Genomic DNA, 27,488 nt, shown 5'->3' with positions numbered 1-27,488 from the left:
TGTATGACGATAATCAGGAGGCTCTACGTCGGCACTGGTGCTTTCTAGATTTTCTAGATCTATGTCGAATAACCAGGCGTTAGAGTCATTAGAGAACACAAAGGCTTCAAGGTCGTCTATATCAGGCATTGAGCAGTCCAGTATATTAACATCGTTTAAATTATCCTCCATGATTAGTTATTTAAAAATAAAAAAAAACGACTCCCCCACAAGTTAATTAGTTACAATCTAAGATATCTGCATTTCTGATACACATTGTCATAGGGTATAGCCCCGTGGAGTCTAGCATGGCATGATAGTACTGTACGTTTGTATTTCGTGGAGTATGGCGCTTCACGAGTCCTGGGGTGCTGTTGAACGTAGGCCTCCGGCTTGTGGCGGGCGACGATGTCCTCGATGGCTTGTTGGTCGACGGCTTGTTGGTCAATGAGATTTAACTCCTGCAGCGCCGCTGCGGTCCAATCATCATCATCTTTAATGCAGGCTGTGTAGAATAGAAAAAAAGTTTTAGAATACTATATTCTTAAGACACACACACACACACACACAGACCCACACACACACACACCCACACACACACACACACACACACACACACACACACACTCACACACACACACATGTACATACACACCTGTATTTTCGAAGCCGGTAATCTGGGCAAGTGCATCGACGTCCCATTCATCAATAAAATCTTGCTGGGTGCCGGCTGCATCGCGTCGTAAGATTTCCAATATATAACCTATATCTTGTTGGTCTAGATGGTCCAGTCCTGAGAGTGTAGCTGGGTTCCAAACGGCTGCTGTGTTCACCTCTTCCTCCACCTTCTCCTCCACCTCCTCCTCCTCCTTCACCTCCTCCACCTCCTCCTCCAACTCCTCCTCCACCACCTCGTCGTCTATCTCGACCCACACGCTTCCGTCTGTAAAAGTTTTAAAAACATGTTAAGGGAATATTTTAAGTAAAGATTACAGTAATATATCTTGCTATATAAATGTATAAAAAAAAACACACCGTTTGCAAATGAATCCCAGATGAACGTATCACCATTATCCTGCAGATCTTCTCCTGTTTTAGAAAAGAAAAAAAAATAAGAAGAAAAAAGTCACGTCGTTATAATAGACATCAAACCACCCAGATATTTTGAAGATAGAATACTAATCCTTAATTTGTACTTACCATAGGGTATTAGTGTGTCAGAGTATCCCCATGGTTTGCTGCTGCAAGTTAGAGAACGAGGTTTAAAAAAAAAAAATCTTGAGTTATAATTGCTGTATCAGGAATCAAAAGACGCTACATTAAGACATACCGTTCTCTGAATCCATTATGTAGTCTGTCTGTTTTCAAAGATACAAATGACTGAAGCTAAATGTAGTAATACTTATAGGGGTGATCATAGTTCCTCTTTTTTAGGCCGACCTGCTTGAAAACGTAGGCTTCCTTATACTTTGAGACACACACACACACCTACACACATACACATACACACACACACACACACACACACACACACACACACACCCACCTTTCACACACAGATATTTTCAGGACAGTATCAAAGATTCAAGTGAAAAGAGATAACAACAACAAAAAATCAAATTAAAATTAGAAAGAATTGAAGCTGAATGAAGCTGGTGCATCAAAACAAAAAGGCCGACGTAACAAGTTCACACTTGTCAAACAAACAAACATTTGTGAGGGTCAGATAAGGTTCATAATTCCATTCTAGCATAATTATGCCTTAAAGATAAACAGATACCATTGCCTTATCCAGGGCCGCCTCAGGGGGTGTGCGAGCAGTGCGGTCGCACAGGGCCTCGCGGGAAGGGGGGCCTCGCAAAAATAAATAAAAAATAAATAAATTTGCGAGGCCCCCCTTCCCGCGAGGCCCTTTTTCATCACATACCTAAAATCTAGTTTTGCTTATATGCTTATATATTTCACATTAGACACGTTTATAGAATGTGTCTGACTTGTTCCTGGGTCTGCACCTGGGTCACTATTGGAGCTCTGGTGCTCTGCAGCAGACATACTATTGGTTTCAACGAAGGGAGTGGTTACTTACATCATAGTACGCCGCCGGAAACTTAAATGAAGAAGAAGAAGAAGAGTCAGCTGCGTTTGAATATTTCGCGCGTGCAGCTTTTGACTATTATGCTTAGTTATGCCAGCCAAGGTCGGTCATTATCAGTCGGTCAGTCACCAAGGAACGTTGACGAAAGGCGGGACAAATGGCCGGAGCCTTGTCATGATGCAGTCGGGATATAGCCATGGCCCATGATGATGTCGTCTAGTAGCTAGCTTAGCTAAAGGCTATCTAGCGTTAGCTAACCTGCAGCCAAGGATGAAGAGGATGGTCGTTTGGCAGATGAACTTCGTCAACTCCACGCGGTTGTCTCCATCCTCTTGGACGTTTGGTGAGTTTTTAACCTATTCTATTAACTCTATTCTATTCCCGCCGTGGACATCGCTCTCTCTCTCTCTCTCTCTCTCTCACTCTCTGGAGCTAAACTGGCCGACTAGCTAATAGTACTACTAGTAGCTAACAGTGTGTGCCTGGTGTCAGCACCTGGCTGTATGTAGCCGCATAGCTTGCTTCTGCGTTAGCTAATGGTTAGCGATAGCCTGGTTGAGCTAACTGTTAGCCAGTTAGCTGTTTAGCTTCGACGTTAACTGCCGGCTGCGCTCGGCTGGGAACGTTCGTTTGATGCTATCAGTTAGCCTTGAGTTAGCTGTTAGCTTGTGCTACGACCATTGACATTAGCCGTGAGAATAGCAGGGGGTTCTGGCACTCTGACTACGACATCATCTTTGACAGAAGATGTAGTCGGGCCTGCACCATGACAAGGCTCTGGCAGCAGCTTATTTTTGTCCCGACAGCGAGAGGCCTTTCGTCAACGTGGAGACCTGTGTTACGGCCTTTCGCCCTGCGTTCCTTGGTGCAGGTAAGATTAATGAAAATGTCATGACATTACCCCACTCTTCCTTCCTTCCCCTCCCGAATGTTTTGTTAATAACGATGTTTTTTTCCAGGCAAAACATATGCTACTTCACAACATTTGGAGATACGACATGTGCTGTGTGTGAATGTCTTGGTCGTTTGTGTAGCTTGGGTAGCGTTGGGCCGTTGGCCAAAGCTGTGTGTGGCCTGGTGTCACAGTACCTGGCTAGCCTATTTAGCTGATGTCGGCCATTGGCTCCTTGCTGCTTTGGTTTCTCTGGTATAGACCCTCTTCTCTTTGGATTTAAGTGTTGATCTTTGTCCTTTTGGATCTCTCATACATGCTCTCTCTCTAACACACACACACATGCTCTCTCTCTCTCTCTCTCTCTCTCATACATGCTCTCTCTCTAACACACATGCTCTCTCTCTCTCTCTCTCTTTCTAACACACAGTCTGCCTATGGCGGCCTTTCTCGATGGCTAGGCTGTGCTCGCTGAGTCTGTACATAGTCAAGGATCTTCAGTCACAGTGCTCAGGTATTCTGCCACTGTGTACTCTCTGTTTAGGGCCAAATAGCATTTCAATTTATTTCCAATGTGTCTCTCTCTCTCTCTCTCTCTGTACACTGTATATTGACTGTAGAACGGGAGCTCTCTCTCGCTCTCTCTTTTGCTATATGTTGACTGTATCATGCCCCGCCTCGGGCAGCGCTATTATTTAAGAATATGTTGACTGTATGAAAAAAATAATATATATATATATATATATTATATATATATATAATTTTATTTTTAATTTTTTAACCTTTTGGGGGGGGGGGGGGGGGGGGGGGGGCTCGCGTTAAATCTCGCACAGGGCCTCGCATTTCTCCCAGGCGGCCCTGGCCTTATCATACAGGATACCATATCATACAGGAGAAATCTTAGATTCCAGTAATGAATCTAAGAGAAGACTGATAGACTGTGTAAAAATACTGCTTATACTAAAATACTATTACACTATTATACACTATTACATTAGCACCATAGTACACTATGTATAGAGACACATTATGTACACTGTATAAAACCTACATTAAACATTACAGTTAACACAAATCAACACCTTTAACCACATTTAACCAACTTTCTTTTCATGTTGCTCCTTAGGTCCTTAGGTTAGATCTTACAGTACGTTTTTTTATGGGTACATGCTTGTCACAGAACGAGGAAAATAACTTCATATGTCTTATTTCTACACTCAAATACGCCGCCCCCATTTATGTCATGGATAATATCACACACCTTCCACAAACTAAAACATACCCCCATAACGCCTCCTGTACACATAGTAACGATGCTGGCCCTTATTAGTAACCTATTGAAACTCTCCATCGAAATAATACTGCTTTGATCATCCTCGGTGAAAACTACTGTAGTAGGGGTTTCTATTGCCTCTATCTGTACAGACATAGTTTATTCTTAATTCTTTCACTGTAATATTGAGTTATGAAGAAGTACAGAATACTTTTATACAAAATGCTTCTTACTGTTACGCTCTATACAGTGTGCATTGGAGGGGTTATCCATGAAAACAGACACACAGACACTTACACGCATAGCCACACACACACCTTGGGGGACTGTGAGGTCTGCATAAAGGTGGAAGTCGCAGGGTCGTAAATCTGCTTTTGATAGGAGGTGTATACACTAGTTTTTGAACCAACCCCATTCACTATCATTGGAACCCCCTCTCCTTCTAAAAAACACACTGAGGGTGTCAGTTTAAAAAAAACAACGGTTGGTCTTTTTCAATCGCTCTAGCGAACACACACACACGTCTTATGAATACCTACAGCAGACGGTCAGAATGGTTGGGAGATATTCAGTTTACGGCTCGACACCATGCACTTATCAGAGTCGTGACAGTGTCAGAACCACTCTACAGAATGGAGACCAACAGAGCATGGGGGTGAATTCTTTCCACACACACACAGACACAGCAGACAGAGATGCTATTGGAAGAAACCACTTGGAAGAAAATGCACATTCTTAAGAAATACACACTCATCATTTGAAATAAAACACTTTCTGAAGAAGAATACATTCTTAAGAAATACACAAAATGTATTTTATTCTGAAGATATACATATATTCTTAATTCTGTAACTTAATTCTCACACACAGTTTAAATGTTTAATCCTTGGAATACACACATTTAATCTTAAGATTGTTGTGAAACTATATTCTGAAGATACACACAAAATACCATCTGAAGATATTGTGAAATGTTTTTTCTGAAAACCTTGGAATACACACAATCTGATAAAAAAAAATTTAACTTTTATTTTGAAAAAATTCTAAAACGGAAGTCCTCCCCCTTACAACCCCTCCCCTTCCGTAACCAGATGTCCCTCCCCTTCTGAAACCGGATGTCCCTCCCCTCAAAAACCGGATGTCCCGCCTCCTTGAATCCTCGACCAATCAGAGAAGGGGGCGGGACTTAGGGGGCATACATCATCTAAAAGGGGGCGTGGCTACAATCAATCAAACTTTCCTTATAAGGAGTGACAGGTGCCGTATCCCTAATCTCTCTCTTACCTTAAACAGATCTTTTTCAAGTTCCAAGTTTTAATACTCTTATCAACATGAGAGGTCAACAAATGCTTGCTTTATGCAGCCATTTAACACAAAAGGATGACCCTCATGCATTGCAAATTTGCATCAAATTCAAAACAGAGTGATGCACAAAATAACTTAAAAGAAAATAATAATTTAAAACAATGAATAAAGTGTGCATGAAATAATAGGGGAAAGAAAACCTTAGGAACTTGTTACATTCACCCACACAAGGGGCTGAGGACTCACAACCGCCGCCCTCCCTCTCTCTCTCACACACACACACACACACACTGTCCCAGCTCTCTTTCTCTCTTGCCCCTCCCTCCTCTCTCTCACCCCCCTCTCTCTCTCCTCTCTCTCTCTCTCTCTCTCTCTCTCTCTCTCTCTCTCTCTCTCTCTCACACTCTCTCACACACACACACACACACGCGCGCACACACAACGCGCACACCACACACACACACACACAGAAAGATCAGAAAGAAAACAAACATAGTATCAATGAGAGTATCAATAATACACACGTGAAGTCTAGTAAAAAATTTTTTTTTTTAAAGTTTAATTATATATATACTGTATATATATACTATATATATATATATATATATATATAAATATATATATATATATATATAATATATATATATATATATATATATTTTTATATATATTTTTCATTTTTTAAACATACACATAAACATAAACATAACAACAAATTAGACTCACAAGCATTAACAGTAAACATCCAATGAAATCACCATTTGAATCATTATAAATGTAGTTTACGAGATATATACCTAATACTTGCTATCTAATACCATACATACATAATGCTCTAGCTCGCTCCCCCCCCCCCCCCCCCCCCCCGGACCCCCACTTGGATAATCCATCCATTTTCTTTCGTTTCTAACCAGGCACTACAATTCATTATGCTAGCTTTTATTCTCTCCACCACTTCTAACCAGATTGCAATGTTGGTTTCACTGACACCTAAAATTCTTGCTGTAGATATTTCTAGATAAATCACATCGAGATAAGTAAGAACCCATACCTTGCGGCACATTTTTTCCGGTTGAATCCATCGTGATGCTATCAGCTTTTTAGCAGCTGTGAGACCAGATAAAAACTAGCTATAATATATATATATTTTTTTTTAGTAAAAAAGTTAAAAAAAATTGTGGTGTTAATAGAATCGGGCGTTAACGCGTTAATACCGCGTAAACTTTGACAGCCTTAATATATATATCTTTCCTCTGCACCGCTCCCATGTTAAAAGGCATTTTTAATCTGCTCTCATTCGTTAAATTCTAGATAGAATTACCAAATGCAATGTATAATACACAACGTCAAGGCTCAGTGTAATTTTTAAAGGTGCTGTTACCGATGTAAAACACAAGGTGGCGCAATTCCTCTATAGCTCACTTTGCCAGCAACTAGGGAGAAGGGGGGGCGGTGCTCATGCCGGCCAAAGTGACTGAAAGTGAACCATTTTGCTCCGGTGAGTGGGGGGGGGGGGTGCGAGCGAGCTTTCAACACAGAAGCACCATAACATCCACCTCTGCTCCACTCCCTGTGGTCTATCGCGTGTCACACGCTGAAATACGAGCCCCCCCGGCCCGCGTCGCTTCTATGAGCAAGTGTAATTCACGGAAGAGCTCTGGTAGTCGGCCGACCAGCGACCCGTGTTCAGAATTCTACCGGGAGATTGACTAATGCTCGCCCGCAGAATATTCTAGTAATAATAAGCGCTTACTAACGTTTAGCGTCTCCGCTATTTCTGACCGAATTAGTCAACCTTTCTTTTTTCGAATGGCAGATTCTTATTCAGAGGTATTTCGTCGAGTTTACATACGCTGTAATGTGGTATCAGAAATGTATAGAAATATGATAAATATGACTATTTATCCGTTTTTTTTTTTTTTTTTTAATTAAAACGGATGTGGTATCAAACAAACACAAATTTAAGTGGTTACAATTCCAAAATATATGTAATTTGTTACAGATATATTGAGATTAGGCTATTACTGTTAATCATGGGGGAAATTCTTTTTTTTAAATAGTAAACAGTTAAAGTTATATGGCTTTGATCCATGGCCCATTTTTGTCAAAATCCTTCAAAATCCTTAGGAAGCCACAAGGGTTAAAATCACTACTGTCTGTGTTTAAAAGTCTGATAGCCGAGGGGACAAAGGATTTGGCGTAACGGTTGGTCCTACTTAATGGAACTTCATAACGGCGGCCAGAAGGCAACAGTGAAAACCGCTGAGACAGAGCATGGAGGGGTTGATTTGTGATGCTCGTCCCCTTCTTGACCACCTTGTCCGTCCAGAGAGAACATAGGTGGGTGAACATACTTGTGTTTGGGTATGTGTTTGTGCACCCTGTGTGTGTGTGTGTGTGTGTGTGTGTGTGTGTGTGTGTGTGTGTGTGTGTGTGTGTGTGTGTGTGTATACGTGAGTATGTGTGTGTCTGTTTGACCCCTGCTTTGTGTGTATAGTACCTCTTTGTGAGTGTGTATATAGTACCTCTTTGTGAGTGTGTACATGGTATCTCTTTGTGAGTGTGTATATAGTACCTCTTTGTGAGTGTGTATATAGTACCTCTTTGTGAGTGTGTATATAGTACCTCTTTGTGAGTGTGTATATAGTATATCTTTGTGAGTGTGTAGATGGTACCTCTTTGTGAGTGTATGTATATAGTACCTCTTTGTGAGTGTGTACATGGTACAGTACCTCTTTGTGAGTGTGTAGATGGTACCCCTTTGTGAGTGTGTAGATGGTACCCCTTTGTGAGTGTGTAGATGGTACCCCTTTGTGAGTGTGTACATGGTATCTCTTTGTGAGTGTGTACATGGAATCTTTTTGTGAGTGTGTATATAGTAACTCTTTGTAAGTGTATAGATGGTACCTCTTTGTGAGTGTGTATATAGTAACTCTTTGTGAGTGTGTATATAGTAACTCTGTGAGTGTGTAGATGGTACCTCTTTGTGAGTGTGTAGATGGTACCTCTTTGTGAGTGTGTATATAGTACCTCTTTGTGAGTGTGTAGATGGTACCTCTTTGTGAGTGTACATGGTACCTCTTTGTGAGTGTGTAGATGGTACCCCTTTGTGAGTGTGTAGATGGTACCCCTTTGTGAGTGTGTACATGGTATCTCTTTGTGAGTGTGTACATGGTATCTTTTTGTGAGTGTGTACATGGTATTACAATAAAGTTTTATTAGGTTGAAATAATGTGGTTGTGTACTTATTTTTCTGTTAACTTATTATCGATAGAAAACTGAACCTTAATGCACAGTAACTGAACTCAATATTTGTAAGTTCTGGTAACTTATTATTATTATTTTTTTTTTTAAACTTTATTTTTTAGCGTTTATCGCTTTTCTGGTCAAGCATGACCGACAGTTGTAGGGTGAAACGGGAGAGAGAGCAGGGGGAGACATTCGGCAAATGACGGCGAGTCCGGGAATCGAACTCGGAGTCAACCAGATCCGTGACGCAGCACGGAGTCCCGCGACGCAGCGCGGTAACATGGTGTGCTACTGGAGCACCCCGGTAACTTATTATTATAATTTTCTTTACAGTGTAGTCTTGTGATCAATCAAAACTTATTTACACGATATACCTCACATTCACCCTCCATTCACATCCTGGTGTTCTCCTGGTGTTCTCCATTAGGCCTGTAGGTGGAGCTATGACAGCACACGTACTGTACTGTGATGTGTCCAAAAATGAATGGGCAAATGTGAGTGAAATGGTTGCACTGTATGCAGCTGTTTGTGTGCATTGCATTCCCCCCAACTCAGATTTAGGGTTGATACAACCATAATAATAATATTGTTAATAATAACAATAACAATAATGATGTAATAATGTAAAAATTATCATTAAAAAGACCTGATTATGAGAAAAATGCATGGATGCATGGAATATTGTTGAGGCACACTAGTTACAACTATATTTCAAGCAGGCACTCCATGTCAAAAATGTTGCTGACCCCTGGTGTAGATGGTACCTCTTTGTGAGTGTGTAGATGGTACCTCTATGTGAGTGTACATGGTACCTCTTTGTGAGTGTGTACATGGTATCTCTTTGTGAGTGTGTACATGGTACCTCTTTGTGAGTGTGTAGATGGTACCTCTTTGTGAGTGTGTAGATGGTACCTCTTTGTAAGATAAGATAAGATAAGATATTCCTTTATTGACCCCCTTGGGGAAATTCAGGCATCATAGCAGCATGGGGGGGAGGGGGGGTACAGGTAGTAAAAACAACACAGTGTACAGGTAGTAAAAACAACACAGGCAGTGTAAACAATTTGGTCAATATGGTCAATATAATTTACTATCTGACTAGCTGAAGAAATATTCACATTATTCACAGTGCCACATAAGGTGCAGTATGCCTAAGGTAGTGTTATAATTTACTATCTACTGAGTATACATTATTCACAGTATCACGGTATCCACTGAATATACATTATTCACAGTATCACAGTATCACAGTATCCACCTATGGTGCAGTAAGCCTAAGGTAGTGTAGGTTGTCCTCCTTGGGTTCCTATAAGTCCCAGGTCAATGTCTGGTAGCAGTCGCTGCCCCCTGTTGTGGAGCCTGGAGGCTGCTAGTCGCTGCCCACTGTTGTGGAGCCTGATGGCCGCTGGTATGAAGGACTGTCCGAGGCGGTTAGTTGAGTGTCGGGGGGGAATGAGTCTGTGGCTGAACGAGCTTCTCATCTTGACTAGCTCGTCGTAGAGGGGGTGGTAGGGGTTTTCCATGATGGCAGCCAGCTTCCTTATCATCCCCCTCTCTGCCATCACCTCAAGTCTAGGTAGCTCAACTCCCACCACGGAGCTAGCCTTCCTCACCAGCTTGTTGAGCTTGTTGGTGTCCCTTGAGTTGATGTAGCCTCCCCAGCATGCCACAGCATAGAAGAGGATGCTGGCCACAACAGACTGGTAAAAAGACTGCAGCAGTCTGTTGCACACATTGAAGGACCTGAGTCTCCTCAGGAAGAACAGCCTGCTCTGTCCCTTCCTGTGTTATCCGACCAGTCCAGTTTATTGTTCAGGTGTACCCCAAGGAACTTATATGAGTCCACCATCTCCACTTATATGAGTCCACTCTTGTGAGTGTGTACATGGTACCTCTTTGATGAGAGCAGCCATGTGCAGGGCTGTTATGCCCCTTTTCCACTGCATGGTACCTACTCGACTCGACTCTACTCTACTCTACTCTACTCTACTCTACTCTACTCTACTCTACTCTACTCTACTCTACTCTACTCTACTCTACTCTACTCTACTCTACTCTACTCTACTCTACTCTACTCTACTCTACTCGGCATTTTTGGTTTTCCATTACCAAAGTACCTGGTACCAGGTACTTTTTGGGTACTTTTTTAGTCCCTGCTCTGTCGAGGTTCCAAGCGCGTGCCAAGCGAGTAGAACTGGTACCAGAAAAGTCACGTGAAACACTGCAGACCACTGATTGGTCAGAAGAGAGACGCGTCACTCGTTGGAGAGTCTGAACGAAAATAGAAAGCCGCCATCTTTAATGTCTCGCATAGGATTTCATTATGTTTGCAGCAGGCACAAGTGCAATAAACAAAGGATACAGTCACTGTGTATTCTGCCTCATTTATTGATTAAACAAAACCGACATCAACACAATTTGCCACCAAGCGGAGAGTTTAGTCTCGTAGTTTAGTCTAGTTTAGTAGGGTAGAGTCGAGTAGGTACCATGCAATGGAAAAGAGGCATTAGTGCTGGTTTGATGACTACAGTGTTTTTCCGCAGCACAGAGCAGGAGCTATCTTCCAGGCAAACATCATCACGGGGAAATTCCACTATAGACGGAGGATAAACAAAGGTCTGAGTTATAATAAAACATGAAGTAGGCCTACACACATTCACATACATGCAGGTTGTGATTTGCCTGGGGGGTTTCCATACCTCTACTTTTCACATATCTACCTCGGGTCGTTCATTTTTATCGTTTTATCATTTTTATATGTGAGCTGTGTTGTTGAGCAGTTATAGTAACCACAGCTCTACTGTGAGCTGTGTTGTTGAGCAGTTAGGTTAGGTTTACTTTATTTGTTTAAGGGGGACAGTGTACATTAATAAAACATTTTACAAATGTAAATGCACCCAATTTTAGCCAAAAGGCTAATTTCCATTGGCAGTCCCCTGCCAGAAGGTACAGGCTAAAATCCTGTGTAAAAAAAGGGTTAGCAATAAAAACAGAATAAAATCAAGATAAATACATTAGAATAAAAACACAACAAAAGCACATAGACATAGTAGGGATACAGGTCACAATACAGTCATGGACACAAGGACAGAGCACATCATGACATATTAAGAGACCCAGACATAGACAGACGCACCATATCGACACACACATTATACACATACAGACACCTCAGTGTTGACAGTTCTGGTTTTCAATGAGTTTCAAGTTTCAAGTTTCAAGTTTCTTTAATAGTTGTCATACAGAAGTACAGAATACTTTTATACAAAATGCTTCTTACTGTTACGCCCCAGAGACTGTACAAGACAAGATAAGTATTAAATAAAATAACATAGTATAGCATGTAAATTAGAAGTAAAAAAAAATGAGGTCACAGTGTTCAGTATAGACATATGTACAATGTTCGATGCAGAATAGACGTAACTGAGTTACCATATAATATACAATACTATGCAGTGTACTAATATACAATACTATATAGTGCAAGGCAGAAATGGGATGAGGTGCAATTTAGGTACAATTTACAGTAGGTGTACAAGTTGTAGTGCAAATCCTTTATCAATAAATATAAAGTGTGTTTGTGTGATCTAAAGTGTGGAGAGTGGGTGCTGCAGTGTGTTAGTGTGTTAGGCCCTAACCCTGCACTTGAATGAATGGTATGATGTGGACACTCTAATTGTTTGAGGAATTGAGTTCCATTGGTGGGATGCTCTGTATGAGAAGACGGCCTGGCCAAATACACTTTTTTTGAAAGGGATTGTACAGTCCCCCCTTGCTGCACCTCTAGTGTTCCTGGTTGAGGCAGACTTGAGGTTGATGAAACCGGACAAAGGAGGAGGAGCCAATCCACACTTTATTTTAAAAACTAGACAGACGTTTTGATATAGGGTCAGGTTTTCCCAACTGAGTAGATTATATTTTTTTAGAATGTGACAATGATGGTACCTGAATGGTTTCTTGTCTAGAATTTTTATTGCTTGTTTGTAAAGTGATTGAAGTGGTTTCAGAATGGTGGAATGTGAATTGGACCAGGTTATCAAACAGTATGTGATGTGGGAAAGAACCATTGAATGAAAATATAGCTTTGCTGCCTCTGTTGAAAGGAAGTTTCTTATGTACCTGAAGTTTGATAGGCTGAACTTTACCTTATTGCAGACTTTTTTTATGTGATTTTTGAAGCTAAGGTTTGGGTCTATGTGTAATCCTAAATACTTATATTCTGATACTACCTGTAATTTCTGACCGGAGATGAAGATATCCTGCTCTGCAACTTCTCTGTGGCCCTTGGAGAAGAACATACAGACAGTCTTAGAGACATTCAATTGTAAACAGCTGTTCTTAAGCCAGGATGTGACATTCACCATGACATTAGACAATTTTGTTGCAACCTCTTCTGTGGTTTTACCGTGTGTAAAGATCACTGTATCATCAGCATACATCAGTACATCACATTGGCCACACACAGAAGGCAAATCGTTAATGTACATGCTGAACAGGATTGGACCCAAGACAGTTATAGTAACCACAGCTCTACTGTGAGCTGTGCTGTTGTTGAACAGTTAGAGTAACTACAGCTCTACTGTGAGCTGTGTTGTTGAGCAAGCGGTCGGGAACCTATGGCTTACGAGCCATATATGGCTCTTCCGGTGACGGCATATGGCTCCCAGACAATTTTGGAAAAAAGAAAAAAAATCTTAAATGTAATTTTAAAATACTTGTGATATTTCTTAATAATACTGTGTCATTTTAAAGTAAACAGAAATTAGTTTTGAAGATAAATTTCACGGGTCGGGAACCAATGGCTCGCGAGCATGTCCGGGTCATTGTAAAGGTGAAGAAATCAATTTGATTAGATAGCCAACTAGTTTATCCGCTTCAACCCTTGTAACGGAAAAGATGGCGAAAAGAAAAAAAGACAATGATTACCGTGCATTCCAGGCTGCGTGGACAGAGGAATTTGCATTTGTGGAGAGCGCAGGATCTGCGGTATGTCTAATATGCAATGATAAAATTGCATCGATGAAACGGTCAAATATAAAGCGGCACTTCGATACGCACCATGCTTCATTTGCATAGAAAATATCCAGCGGGGGACAGCAGGAGAAGGGCATGCGAGGAGCTACAGCGGAGAGTGCAGACGAGTCAGCAGCAACTATGTGTGTGGACCAAGCAAGGTGACGGGAATTCCGCTAGCTTTGCGGGTGCTTTGGCAATAGTAAGGAATGGATGGCGAGTATGCCAAAACATTCATGCTTGATGTGGCCAATGAACTGTTTGATGCAAGGTATTGGACATACAATCTCATTCCTTCAACAAGCAGTGTTTGCATTTGAAAGCAAGCTGGAAGTCTTTCTCAGGGACATTGAAACAGGTCGTCTTCTGCACTTTGAAAGACTGCAACAATTTAGAGATGCATGCTTAGCAAGTGACTCCACTCAACATCTGGATCTCCAGCAGCTAGCTGGCTTTACGTCCAATCTCCTGCAGTCATTCAAAGCACGTTTTGGAGAATTTCGTCCGCGCACTGGTCTTTTCAAGTTCATCACTCATCCACATGAGTGTGTGCAGTGGACAAAATCGACCTGACATGCATCCCCGGGGTCTCTATCCGAGACTTTGAGCTGGAAGTTGCTGACCTGAAGGCATCAGACATGTGGATGAGTAAGTTCAACAGTGGCGGCTGCTGCATTTTTCTCCACTAGGGGCGCTATACCAAAACATTTTGCAAACATGTACCACGCAACCGACTCATGGCAAGACGTGAGCGATTCGACTCACGCTCACGGCAATGAATCGGCTCTTATGAACGAGTCGCTCAGCTGTTACTACAACAACACACAACAACCAGTCAAATAAAGTACAGTCTAATTCACAACTTGAAACACAATATATAAATAGAAAAGTTAGAAACAAAACTCGCTCCGTCTCCAAACACACGCAGAGAGAGAGAGAGAGAGAGAGAGAGAGAGAGAGAGAAGCATTAGCTGAGTGGCTGAGAGAGAGAGAGAGAGAGAGAGAGAGAGAGAGAGAGAGAGAGAGAGAGAGAGAGAGAGAGAGAGAGACGAGAGAGAGAGAGAAGAGAGGCTAGCGAGAGATGAGAGAGCGAGCGAGAGAGGAGAGAGAGCGAGAGAGAGAGAGAGAGAGAGGAGAGAGAGAGAGATGAGAGAGAGAGAGAGAGAGAGAGGAGAGAGAGAGAGAGAAAAGATCGCGACTCACCAGCTAAGACAGAGTATTGCAAATCTACCTTGTTGTTGTTGTTAAATTGACAGCAGAGCAGGCAGCAGGGCTTGATAAAGTATATATCCACTCCATGGCATTGTCCATTGTGCATGTCCCTCCACACTGCATCCATATATAGCTTGTTATAGCCAACAAGTACTGTGTGAGATAACAACAAATAGCTGCATCTCACAACAGCATAAACTCACTTTGTTTAATTGAAACGTGGTGGGCTTGATAAAATGTATAATCCGCTGTTGATGATGTATATCCAGAGTTCCAGACCACTGTCCACTGTCAGACTGCATCCGATCCGCCATATAGCTTGTTAGCTGTTAGCACCACAACAAGACAGTACTTGATTTCTTTGTCCATTTCCGCGTCGAACAGACTGCAAACTACCTGGCATTCCATCGCCATGCTCTAAGACAAACTCTAACCTTAACCAACTTTGAAAGAGTGCCTAAGCTTAGCCGTCAAAAGAACTTGCAGTCACGCTCTAAGACAAATAGCTCGCATCTCAGTCACAACAACACAACTATCAATACCACCAAGCTAGAATTGGAACATAGAAATTGGATTCGGCCAATCAGAGATCGTCTCAGCGAAATGCTGCTACGGAAAAAAAAACTGATGTCGGCCAATCAGAGAGCGTCTCCGCGAAATGCGGCTACAGAAATTCTTGACGCTGCTGCCTAGACCGCTTCAAATCGCGCCCGGATTCCAACATAATAGTCATATTTCAACGCACAACGCGTTACGCACTGATTGGCTGCGACGGATACAGCGATCAAACAGTGACGCGCACTCAGAGCGCTATTGCGTCTAGCCCGGACCGAAAAAAAAAAAAAAAGAAAAAAGTGAGTCACTTCCTGTTCAGGAAAACGAGTATTTTTTATTTTATATATTAACGTTATATTGTGCATTGGAAACACAAACATACTTAAAATGAGTAAATATTATTCATTTTAAACATGTTTATATTATTTATAGGACTATAAAACAAAAAACAAAAAAATTATTTTTCTTGTTCTTCTCTCATATAACCAGGGGCCTGAGGGGGGGCGGCGCCCGAGCGCCCCTAGTGGCGAGCCGCCACTGAAGTTCAAGTCACTTAATGGAGAGTTGGAAAGTCTTGCGCGACAGCGAGCAGAGCTGGCGAGGGAACGCAAGTGGACAGAAATGAAAAATCTTCAACCTGAAGACCAGCTGATTCTTAAAACTTGGAACAAGCTTCCTGTGACATACCACACAATGCAGCGTGTGAGTATTGCCGTATTGACCATGTTTGGCTCTACATATGCATGTGAGCAGTCATTCTCCCATATGAGGAACATTAAGACCAACCTACGCTCACGTTTAACTGATGGAAGCCTCAACGCCTGCATGAAGCTCAACCTCACCACGTATGAACCAGACTACAAGGCCATCAGCAAAACCATGCAGCACCAGAAGTCGCATTAAAAGTAAGACATATTTTATTTATTATACGTTAAAAATACTATATGGCTCTCAATGAAATATATTTAGAAATATTTGGCTTTTATGGCTCTCCCAGTCAAAAAGGTTCCTGACCCCTGAGTTAGAGTAACTACAGCTCTACTGTGATCTGTGTTGTTGAGCAGTTAAGTAACTACAGCTCTACTGTGATCTGTGTTGTTGAGCAGTTAAGTAACCACAGCTCTACTGTGAGCTGTGTTGTTGAGCAGTTAAGTAACTACAGCTCTACTGTGAGCTGTGTTGTTGAGCAGTTAAGTAACTACAGCTCTACTGTGAGCTGTGTTGTTGAGCAGTTAAGTAACTACAGCTCTACTGTGAGCTGTGTTGTTGAGCAGTTAAGTAACCACAGCTCTACTGTGAGCTGTGTTGTTGAGCAGTTAAGTAACTACAGCTCTACTGTGAGCTGTGTTGTTGAGCAGTTAAGTAACCACAGCTCTACTGTGAGCTGTGTTGTTGAGCAGTTAAGTAACTACAGCTCTACTGTGAGCTGTGTTGTTGAGCAGTTAAGTAACTACAGCTTGGCTCTTTCAGTTTCACTGGTCTCGGTGCTACAGCTGAAGATGTACAAATTGACAAACTTCAAATAAGAAGTCGGCCCAAGCACAACCTGGTTACTTATAGCCAACCCACTGCACTCTCCATGGTGCTGAAACCTTAATCTCAGATTAGAGGTAACCTTATTGTAACTGAGGGGTACAATTCCCTGACTGTATTGATAAGTATGGTATCATTAAACCACTACCGCTTTATGTACTTTAACTACTGGCCATACAGTACACGATATCTAAATATGATGAACACTTTCCACAATGAAATCGGTTCCAGTCAAAGGTAATAATCAAATATTTAATGGAGCAAAAGGTACATAGAATATTTATCTTACATTTATCATTTGAATGCACTTGTAAGGCAAATGAGTACTCGTAGGCAAATCAACACTGAATGTCCAATCTCTGGTTACGCAGGAAGCAAGTATACAACCTGGCTCTTAGGGAATAATATCTATGGTACACTTAATGATATAGCGGGATATTCTGGAGGGGGTCCTCCCGGTTGTAAGCCGGTAGGGGGGTAGGAGAGCCGTCGGTAGTAGACCGTCTGGTCAACGATATCTATGGAGACTTCAAGTACAGAAGACAGTGCGATAGACTCTTGATCCGCAGATGAATACACCTTGGTTCTCTTGTAGGCTGTAGCTCCACAATGAAGAAGAAGCTAGGCGGCCTCAGTCTCTCTGAGCGCCGACTCAACTTGACTCCTCTCGGGGGTAAATCCAACACTCACAGGCGTCGGCGATTATCCGCTCCACAAATCACAGTACCAAAGCAAATATATATTCCAGCCGCATAGGGCTCAGCAGTCGTCGGGTAGGTAATCCAGTGTACATGTCCCTCGGTCCTCGCCTAGATCTCCTCGGATGAAAGCGCCATGTGGTCGGCCCAACCTGGATAAGACTCTAGATAACACGAGGAAGCGTTGGAGATGCTGGTCACTTTAGAACTCTAACCGCACGATGCACCATACACGATAGACTATTATTACTTGATAGAAATACGTCGCACTCGACGGTACAGTGCCAAACTCTGACAATTCAGTTATTAATTCGCACGAGGTCTCAATGCTATTCTAAGGCCAAACAGGCCATACTTCACCGCACGTCGTATCGTGGGTGAGGCTTCACGTTCTGTTACTAAGTTGGGAAGAAGGGTAAGGGACTTCTACATTTACTTGCGCCATATTTATATGCACGGTGAACAAATAGTGCCACTCTCATTTCGGTAGCTGTATCCCTGAGCGGAGCCGGGGCTAGTACGGACATGTCTCGTCGGTACCTTTGAACTTGACGCCAGGGGCTGGTCCCCTGGCGCCTGGTCCTTTGTCCAATAAGAGAATGAACTATTATGGGCTATAGTAGGCTAAAGGGATATTCCGTGTATATGTACAATATAAAAGAAGCAGTGAAGCCAGACCAGCACTCTCAGGTTCAAAATTTAATGGCAGCCTGAAACAAACATGTTTCGGAAATATGTATTCCTTCTTCAGTGTTATAGCTTGCAATGGACTTGCAGTCAAGATAATGGTTATATACACACAGGTGGTTAATTGGCAGGAAATGACATCACAGCGCAGGTGTGCCTGAGTCTATTGGTCCTCAATGACAAAAGAAAAGACCTATCAAAATAGAGTCCGTTAGTAAATACAAATTATACAAATATACCATGTATAAAAGACATATAAAAAGGCATAAAAACACAAAAGCAAAAGCAAAAATTGCATTACATTACCCTACCAGAAACTTGCTATGTAACATGCCCGTAGTTTATAGGGCTAATTTAGCCCCTATACTTTTTTCTTTTTTCTTTTAAGCATCAAAGGATAAACATACCTCTTGCAGGAAATTTTCGCGGAGAGCAGGACGCTCCTCTCCCTCCCAGACCGGCGAGGGATCCCGTAGGAAGACGAGGAGGAGCCAAAGAAAGAAATCCACGGTTCCGGTGATAAACATTGATTCTAACATTGATTCTAATATAGTAAACATTTCTGACGCACATTTGAGCGACCCACATCACAATATCCTCTCTAAAGGTTTATCGTTTGTCCCGGCTCGGAAAGCGGACTCCTTTACCACCAAAGTTGAGTTATTTAAGTTTTTTAGAAACATTAAGTTAAGAGCATTTTATGCCAGAGGTTTGGATAAGAGAACTCAATATGTTACTAATGAAAATGTGCCTATATGTGATGATGTTGATGAAAGGCCAGAAACAGAGCCGGATACCATTTGCTCCAAAAGAAAGGTATTTAAACCACGCAGCGTGTTTACCCCTCATCTCAACCCACCCTCAGTGGAGACATTCTGCAGATTGGTACAACTTGATGTCCTTAAATTATGTGAAACCAGTCACAAAGCCCACCTTTACCCTAATTTATTAGAATCAGAGTCAGCAGCTCTCAAGGATCTTATTAAGAACGATGATTTAATTTTTAGGAAAGCCGATAAAGGTTCCGGAATCGTGCTCCAAAATAAGAGTTTGTATGTATCCGAGATCAATAGACAATTGAACGATATTGAGGTTTATACCCTTTTAAATACAGACCCAGTATTTAAATTTTCCGCGGAAATTAAGACTACCCTTAAAAGCCTTAGATTGGCAGAGGTGATTACAGAAAATGAATTTAAGTTTATGTTCGTAGAGTACCCAGTTACGCCTATTATTTACACTTTACCGAAGATCCATAAGGATCTGGTTAACCCTCCTGGTCGACCGATCGTCTCTGGTATAGGTTCCGCTACAGAAAAAATCTCGCAATTTGTTGACTCGCATATTAAGGATTTGGCCTCTTCTCAGCGTGGTTATTTGAAAGACACTACTACATTTTTGAACAAACTTTCGACCTGTAATATTAGTCCCTTGGACTTATTAGTTACCATAGACGTAGTCAGTTTATACCCCAGCATTCCACATGCTGACGCGCTGGACGCACTGAGTTTTTATCTAAACTCGAGAGAGGAATTACTCCCCTCCACAGAAGCGCTAGTTAATCTAGCCGACCTAGTACTAACTCGGAATTATTTTAGATTCCAAGATAAATACTACTTGCAAAACAGAGGCCTCAGCATGGGCTCCCCAGCCGCTGTGAACCTAGCCAATCTGTACATGTCCAAGTATGAGTCTGACCACATTTTTAATAATAACCAGTTTGAGAAATTCGTCAAATCCTATATGAGATATATCGATGATATGTTCTTTATTTGGTCTGGTACATCGTCTGATCTTGAAGCCTTCCTTGAGTACTTGAACACCTGCAGAGAAACTATAAAGTTTACATTAAAGTCTGATATACATACTTTACCTTTCCTAGATGTTTTGATCAAGAAAGCCCCGGATGGTATTTCTTTACATACAGAGGTCTTCAAAAAGGAGACAGACCGTAACTCATTCTTACATTATTCCAGTTACCACACTCCTGCCTTGAAAAATAGTCTACCTTTCAGCCAAATACTCCGTTATAGGAGAATTTGCGACACTGAAGATAGATTTACTGCACAAGCAGAAGTTCTAAGAAGCAGTTTTCATGACAGAGGCTATAGTGTCGATTTGACACGTAAAGCCCTGAATAAAACCAAGCTGATTGATAGGGCCTCGTTGTTTATCCCCAAAAAGAAAAAAGAAAACACAGACAAAGTATCTTTCGTGTCCACTTTTAGCCCCATTACGAAAGGCATACGGAGCATTGTCAATAAATATTGGCATATTCTACAGTCGGATCCAATAATAGGGACAGCGTTTCAACATTCGCCTAATTACTTTTATAAAAGACAAGCGAATTTATCCAACCTATTAGTTAAAACCGACTTGCCCGTAAGGAAACCTACACATTTTTTGTCTAATATCCCTGATGGAAATTTTCCATGTCAAGCCTGTGTACAGTGTCAAGGCATGATCAAAGAGAAATTTTACACGCACCCGAAAACGAACAAAAAAATACCTGTTAAAGGGCGTATCACGTGTAATTCAGCCAATCTTGTGTATCTACTAAAATGCCCGTGTGATTTTTCTTATGTGGGGAAGACAACCAGAGCCTTTAAAACAAGAATCAGTGAACATAAGTGTTCAGTGAGAAATTCAGATATAAAGTCGTCAGTAGCTAGACACTTTTCCAGGTGTAAACATACCGTTAACGATCTCAGATACATGGGACTTGAGTTAGTCAACAGGCCCGCGAGAGGGGGAGACAGACATAAGTTACTGTTACAACGGGAATGTTATTATATCCACCTGTTTGATTGCATAGAACCTAGAGGAATGAATGAAGAGAACGTTTTAACCTGTTTCCTTTAAGTACCTTTTATCTATATGGTTTAATCCAAGTGGTTGTTTCCTGCAAGAGGTATGTTTATCCTTTGATGCTTAAAAGAAAAAAGAAAAAAGTATAGGGGCTAAATTAGCCCTATAAACTACGGGCATGTTACATAGCAAGTTTCTGGTAGGGTAATGTAATGCAATTTTTGCTTTTGCTTTTGTGTTTTTATGCCTTTTTATATGTCTTTTATACATGGTATATTTGTATAATTTGTATTTACTAACGGACTCTATTTTGATAGGTCTTTTCTTTTGTCATTGAGGACCAATAGACTCAGGCACACCTGCGCTGTGATGTCATTTCCTGCCAATTAACCACCTGTGTGTATATAACCATTATCTTGACTGCAAGTCCATTGCAAGCTATAACACTGAAGAAGGAATACATATTTCCGAAACATGTTTGTTTCAGGCTGCCATTAAATTTTGAACCTGAGAGTGCTGGTCTGGCTTCACTGCTTCTTTTATATAATACTTAATGGGATTTCAGCACCCAGTGTCGTATCTTGAGAGCGCGGTCTAACTTGACATGTGTATATGTACAAGGAATATACAAGGGATATCAAACGATATACAAATACTATTCAATATATATCCATAAATAAATATATGTATTCGGTTTAATCTGATCCTTCGTAACAGCCGCACCCTAATTAGTCCCACCTAATTAGCTAAGCAGAGACAGATTAACCGCACTGTCCACTACTCAATGTCCGCTGTGAGGGTCAGTCAGTTCACAAAGTCATGGGGTCATGGTCGTCATCGATAGTATCGGGGAGCCTTGGCAGTTCTATTAGCCTCGCCACGGGTCGGGTGTAGGTCCGCCCTTGGACGAGCACTTCAGCTGCTCAGACCTTTCCATCGGCACCGGTGATCACTTTGCTTACGCGGCCAGCCGGCCACATAGCTCGGGGTAGTGACTGGTCGATAATCATGACGACTGTTCCTTCTGTCAAATTGTCTCTCTCTTTCACCCATTTCTGGCGGGTCTGTAGAGACGGTAGGTAGTGGAGTAGGAAGCTGTTCCAAAACTTGTCAGCCAATACTTGACTGTACCTCCACATTCTTCGGCCGTTCGCTTCTTCAGGCCTGTACATTGTCTGGGGTAGCGCGGGGTCCAGCCGCACCATCAAGAGTGTGTTGGGGGTGACTGGGTCGACATCTGCTACATCACTTGAGACGTAACCGAGGGGCTTTGAGTTCAATACTCCCTCGATCTCCGTGAGGACTGTCATTAAGACTTCTTCCGCCACGGTCTGGGCCCCAAGCACGGCGTACAGGGCTGTCTTTATAGAACGTACTTCTCGTTCCCAAGTTCCACCGAAGTGAGGTGCGTTCGGGGGATTAAACTGGAAGTCAATCTGGGATGGAGCGAGGTGGGTCTTAAGTTCTGGGCCCATAGCTTGGAAGCTCTCTCTCAGCTCTCTTTCTCCGCCTTTGAAGTTTGTCCCGTGATCAGACAATAATGTAGACGGTTTTCCTTTCCGTGATGTGAATCTTCGGAAGGCCATAAGGAATGAGTCTGTGCTCATGGTTGGAAGGAGTTCGATATGTATCGCTCTGGTGGTCATGCATTTGAATACAATACCCCACCGCTTCTCGGTTCCTCTTCCTTTCTTTATATACAGCGGGCCGAAGCAGTCCATACCGGTGGAGTGAAAAGGCTTGTCGCCGAGTCGGAGGCGACAGGGAGGTAGGTCAGCCATCCGGGGTATACTGGGCTGGGCTCGCCACTTACGACAGTCTAGACAGGTTCGCTGGAAGCGCCGCACTGCTTCTCTCCCTTGCAGTATCCAATAACGACGTCTGATCTCCGCGAAGACTCTCTCTGCTCCTGCGTGGTGCACATCCTCGTCGTATTTCTTTATGATCAGCTCTGTGACCTTGTGTCGGCTGTTCAAGACTATCGGGTACTTGACGTCATCCGGTAAGTCTGGGGCTCTCCGCAGACGACCACCCACTCTGATGAGACTATGGGCGTCGCTCTCGGGGGCTAGGTGGAGCAGTCTGCTGTCTGATGGGACGGGCTTTGCTCCCTGTAGACAGTCTAGCTCATCGGGGAACGAGTCTCTCTGGGCTCGTTGTAGTAGAAGAAGTTCTGCTTCTTCGTAGTCGGCTGCTGAAATGTCAGTCGTGGGCTGAACCTCTGGGTGGTGCCACAGAAATGTCTTTAGCTGCGCACTCTGTAGGGTGAGGCAATCGTCTATGTTGGGGTCTGTGGAGACGAGTGTGTTCAATCCACAGAACATAGGTTTCTTGTTTTCGGCCTCCTCTTTACTCGCCTCCCGTGGGGTGGGTGTAGGCCACTCTTCTTCGGGGAGCTTGAGAAACTCTGGTCCGTCACTGTAGAGGTTGTGACGGGTGAGGTCATCCAGGGACATTCCCCGGGTGATGACGTCAGCTGGGTTGTGTTTGGTGTCCACATACCTCCAGCTCGCTACTTCTGTTAACTCTTGAATCTCGGTGACTCTGACTCCCACGAAGACCTTGTATCTGCACGAATCAGACCGGATCCATGTGAGTACTGTCGTGGAGTCTGACCGCAAGATTGTTCTTTGCACCGGGATGGTGAGTTCACGTTGGATTAACGTGGCGAGCTGCGCTCCTGCTAGGGCTGCGCAGAGCTCTAGACGCGGGATAGATTGTTGCTTTCGTGGGGCTATTCTTGAGCGAGCCAGGATGAAAGCAGTATGTATTTCTCCTCCCTCCTCTCGGGCACGCAAGTAGGCCACCGAACCGTAGGCTACTTCGGAGGCGTCGCTGAATACGTGCAGGTCCATCTTGCATGTCTCTGGCCTCACTGTGGGTGGGAAGTAGCTGCGGCGTATGTTAACACCTGGGAGTGAGCGGAGTTCCGTCTCCCACTCTCTCCATGTGGATGCAAGGTGTTCGGGTATGGGATCGTCCCAGCCCTGGTCCTTGTCCCATAGCGCTCTTACAATCATCTTTGCCCTGGTGGTGTAAGGTAGAATACATCCCAACGGGTCATATTGTCTGGCGAGTGTTCTGTATACACTCCGTCTGGTGGTCGGTATTGCCGTCGACCTTCCCTGCTCCTTGTGGAGGGGTTTGTGTCTATAATGGAGCGAGTCTGTTTTGAAGAGCCAGACTAGTCCTAGTGTCATTTCTTGGGCTTCTCCTGGGATGGTCGCCATCCAGGTGTCGCTGCTCGCTGCCTTGTCCTCGGGGGAGAGGCTGCGCAGTACTTGCGGGTTGCTGCTGGCCCACTGCCTGAGATCAAAGCCGCCTTTGATCAGGGAGGCGCGGAGCTTGAGTAGAAGAGCCTCGGCTTCTTCTGGCGTCGAGACGCTTTGTAAACAGTTGTCCACGTAGAAACTATTTGTCACACTTTGTCGGACCTCTTCATCTGCTGCTGGGTCCTCTGCGACGTGTTTTTGTAGTGCAAACGTAGCACAGCATGGGCTGCATGTGGTTCCGAAAGGGAGGACTTCCCATTGATAGATGGCTGGGTGCTCATCTCCGATCCTCTCTCTCCATAGGAACCGCAGCAGGGGCTTGTCCTCCTCCACTAGTCTCACCTGCAGGAACATCCCTTTGATGTCGCCGCTGATAGCCACCTTGTCCTGGCGGAAGCGTAGTAGCACGCCTAGTAGAGAGGGGCCGAGTGTTGGGCCGGGCAAGAGCTCTTTATTCAGATTTTGTGATCCGATCTGGTAGCTGCAGTTAAACACAATACGATCCTTGCCGTTGTGGTGGACCTTGTGGTGCGGCACGTACCATGATTCGGTCGTCTGATCGGCCTCTTTAATGTCAATTTTCTTTATGTGTCCCGCTGTGATTAGCTTGTTAATCTCAGCGCGGTACACAGTCTCTTGAGCGGGGTCTTTGGCTAGGCGCCGCTCTGTGTTCAATAGATACCGCTCCGTCGCTTCTTTTGTGGCGTGAAAGGTGGGCATTCCCTCTCGCCTCAGGAGTGGAGTTGCGTATCTCATCACTACGTTGACTGTGACTCTCTTTGTCCCTTGCTCGAGGAGGGCTGTTGTGAAGGATCAGATTAAACCGAATATATATATTTATTTATGGATATATATTTAATAGTATTTGTATATCGTTTGATATCCCTTGTATATTCCTTGTACATATACACTGAATATCCCTTTAGTCTACTAACAGCCCATAATAGTTTCATTCTCTCATTGGACAAGAACTTGGCGCCAGCAGCCAAGCCCCTTGGTTCAAGTTCAATCGTGCCGACGAACATGTCGTTACTAGCCCGGTTCCGCGTAGGAATACGTCTGGCGAAATACGAGTGGTACTATTTGTTCACAGCGCATATATATATGGCGCAAGTAAAGTAGAGCTTTCTTTTAGTCCCTTAGCCCTTAGTTCTTTACCCTCCAACCTAGTGGCAAGACGTTAAGCCTCACCCACGATACACGTGTGGTGCAGTATGGTCAACTTGGCCTCAGAATGGCATTGAGACATCGTGTGGATTAATAGTTGAATTGTCATAGTTTGGCACTATACCGTCGAGTGGGACGTATTTCTATTAAGTTAATAATAGTCTATTATGTATGGTGCATCGTTCGGTTAGAGTTATACAGTGAGTAGTACCCCCATCGTTTCCTCGCGTTATCTAGAGTCTTAACCAGGCTGGGCAGACCACGTGTGGTGCTTTCATCCGAGGAGTTCTGGGCTAGGACGAGTGGGCCTGCACATTGGATTACCTTACCCGGACGACGGCGAGCCCTACACGGCTTGGATTATCTACTTGCTTTGGGTGCTTTGATTTATGCCATGGATAACAGCCAACACTGGTGAGTGTTGGAACTACCCCCCAAGAGGAGTCCAGGTGAGACGGCGCTCTACCCCGAGTGAGGTCGCCTCACGTCTCTTCGTTGTGGACCGGCAGCTACCGTCTACAAGAGGGCCCAACTGTATTCATCTGTGGACCAAGGTTCTGTGGGCACCGTGTTCAGCACTCTGAATTCTCCCAAGAAATCGTTGGCCAGATGGGATATCGCCGGCGGCTCTCCTAACCCCCCCCCCCTACTGACTTACAACCAGCAGGACCCCCCTTTAGTATATCCAGCTATAATCATTAAGTACCATCGCTATAGTTCCCTAAAGAACCAGGTTGTATACTTGCTTCCTGCGTAACCAGAGATTGGACATTCAATGTTGATTTGCCTACGAATACTCATTTGCCTTACAAGTGCATTCAAATCATAAATGTCATTAAGTGAACGTTGTATATACCCTTTGCTATATATTAAATATTTGACTTATACATTTGTGTGGACTTGGTTTCATGGTGGGAAAGTGTTCATCATATCTATATCATGTACTGTGTGGCCAGTAGTTAAAGTACATAAAGCGGTAGTGGTTTAATGATACCATACTTATCAATACAGTCAGGGAATTGTACCCCTCAGTTACAATTGGTCCTTCGAGCCGGAGGGTAACTAGTGTAATATTAATATAGTGTTATTAATATTGAAATGGCCTATGATGAACACTCCACGAAACGGTCCTCCTAACGTAGAACGCCCGCGGCGCAGACGACAGACACCTCAGTACTTAGAGGATTACGCTGTCAGTCAACTACCTAGCCTTCGACAAATGGTAAACGCGGTAAAAGTAGAAAGTAAAATTATGTCGGACCTTAACGACCAGGTTACCCCGACCACAGAGGCCCTAGTGGGTTCTAATGTAACTGACCAAGCTCACGGTGGGGACCAGGAGGGAGCTGACATGCCTTTACCCCCCGCCAATACCGAAGAAGTAGTCCCCGACCAGCCCCGGGAGGAAGACAACCCTACAGAGAGAGAACTCTGCACGGAACAAGATGAGGAGAGCGCCGAGGAGATAGAGCTCCAGGACTCCCCAACGAGTACAGCCAGGAGCGGCTCACCTCTACAACCGTCTTCCCCCAGCGAAGCGGAGAGGATGCTATCACAGGCGTTCCTCGTCAGCCTGACAGCCTCTACCGAACGCGATCGACTCCAGGGTGAACGCGATTGACTTCAGGGTGAACGCGATCGACTCCAGACACAGCAACGGAGCGAAGAAGAGCGCATACGCCTGGAGATGAGACGCCTTCAGACGGAAGAGAATATGGCAAGAGACCGAGCAGACACCCAGCGTGCCGCT

At 43.5% G+C, this 27,488-nt stretch overlaps 1 protein-coding gene across 1 annotated transcript in view; it reads right to left on the bottom strand.

The window, feature by feature from the left end:
* The window catches only part of LOC311235733 (aldehyde dehydrogenase, cytosolic 2-like), a gene marked incomplete at both ends in the record, with an annotated part of 150,114 nt that overhangs the window by 50,836 nt on the left and 71,790 nt on the right, over positions 1-27,488 (bottom strand). Inside the window, 2 exon segments of the mRNA XM_084323199.1 lie at positions 11,280-11,327; positions 11,330-11,386. Of these exon segments, the coding sequence (XP_084179325.1) occupies positions 11,280-11,327; positions 11,330-11,386 (105 nt within the window).

Source organism: Notolepis coatsorum (assembly GCF_963971535.1).
Source record: "Notolepis coatsorum genome assembly, chromosome: 10".
NCBI lineage: Eukaryota > Metazoa > Chordata > Actinopteri > Aulopiformes > Paralepididae > Notolepis > Notolepis coatsorum.
This window is presented reverse-complemented; position numbering and strand designations above follow the sequence as displayed.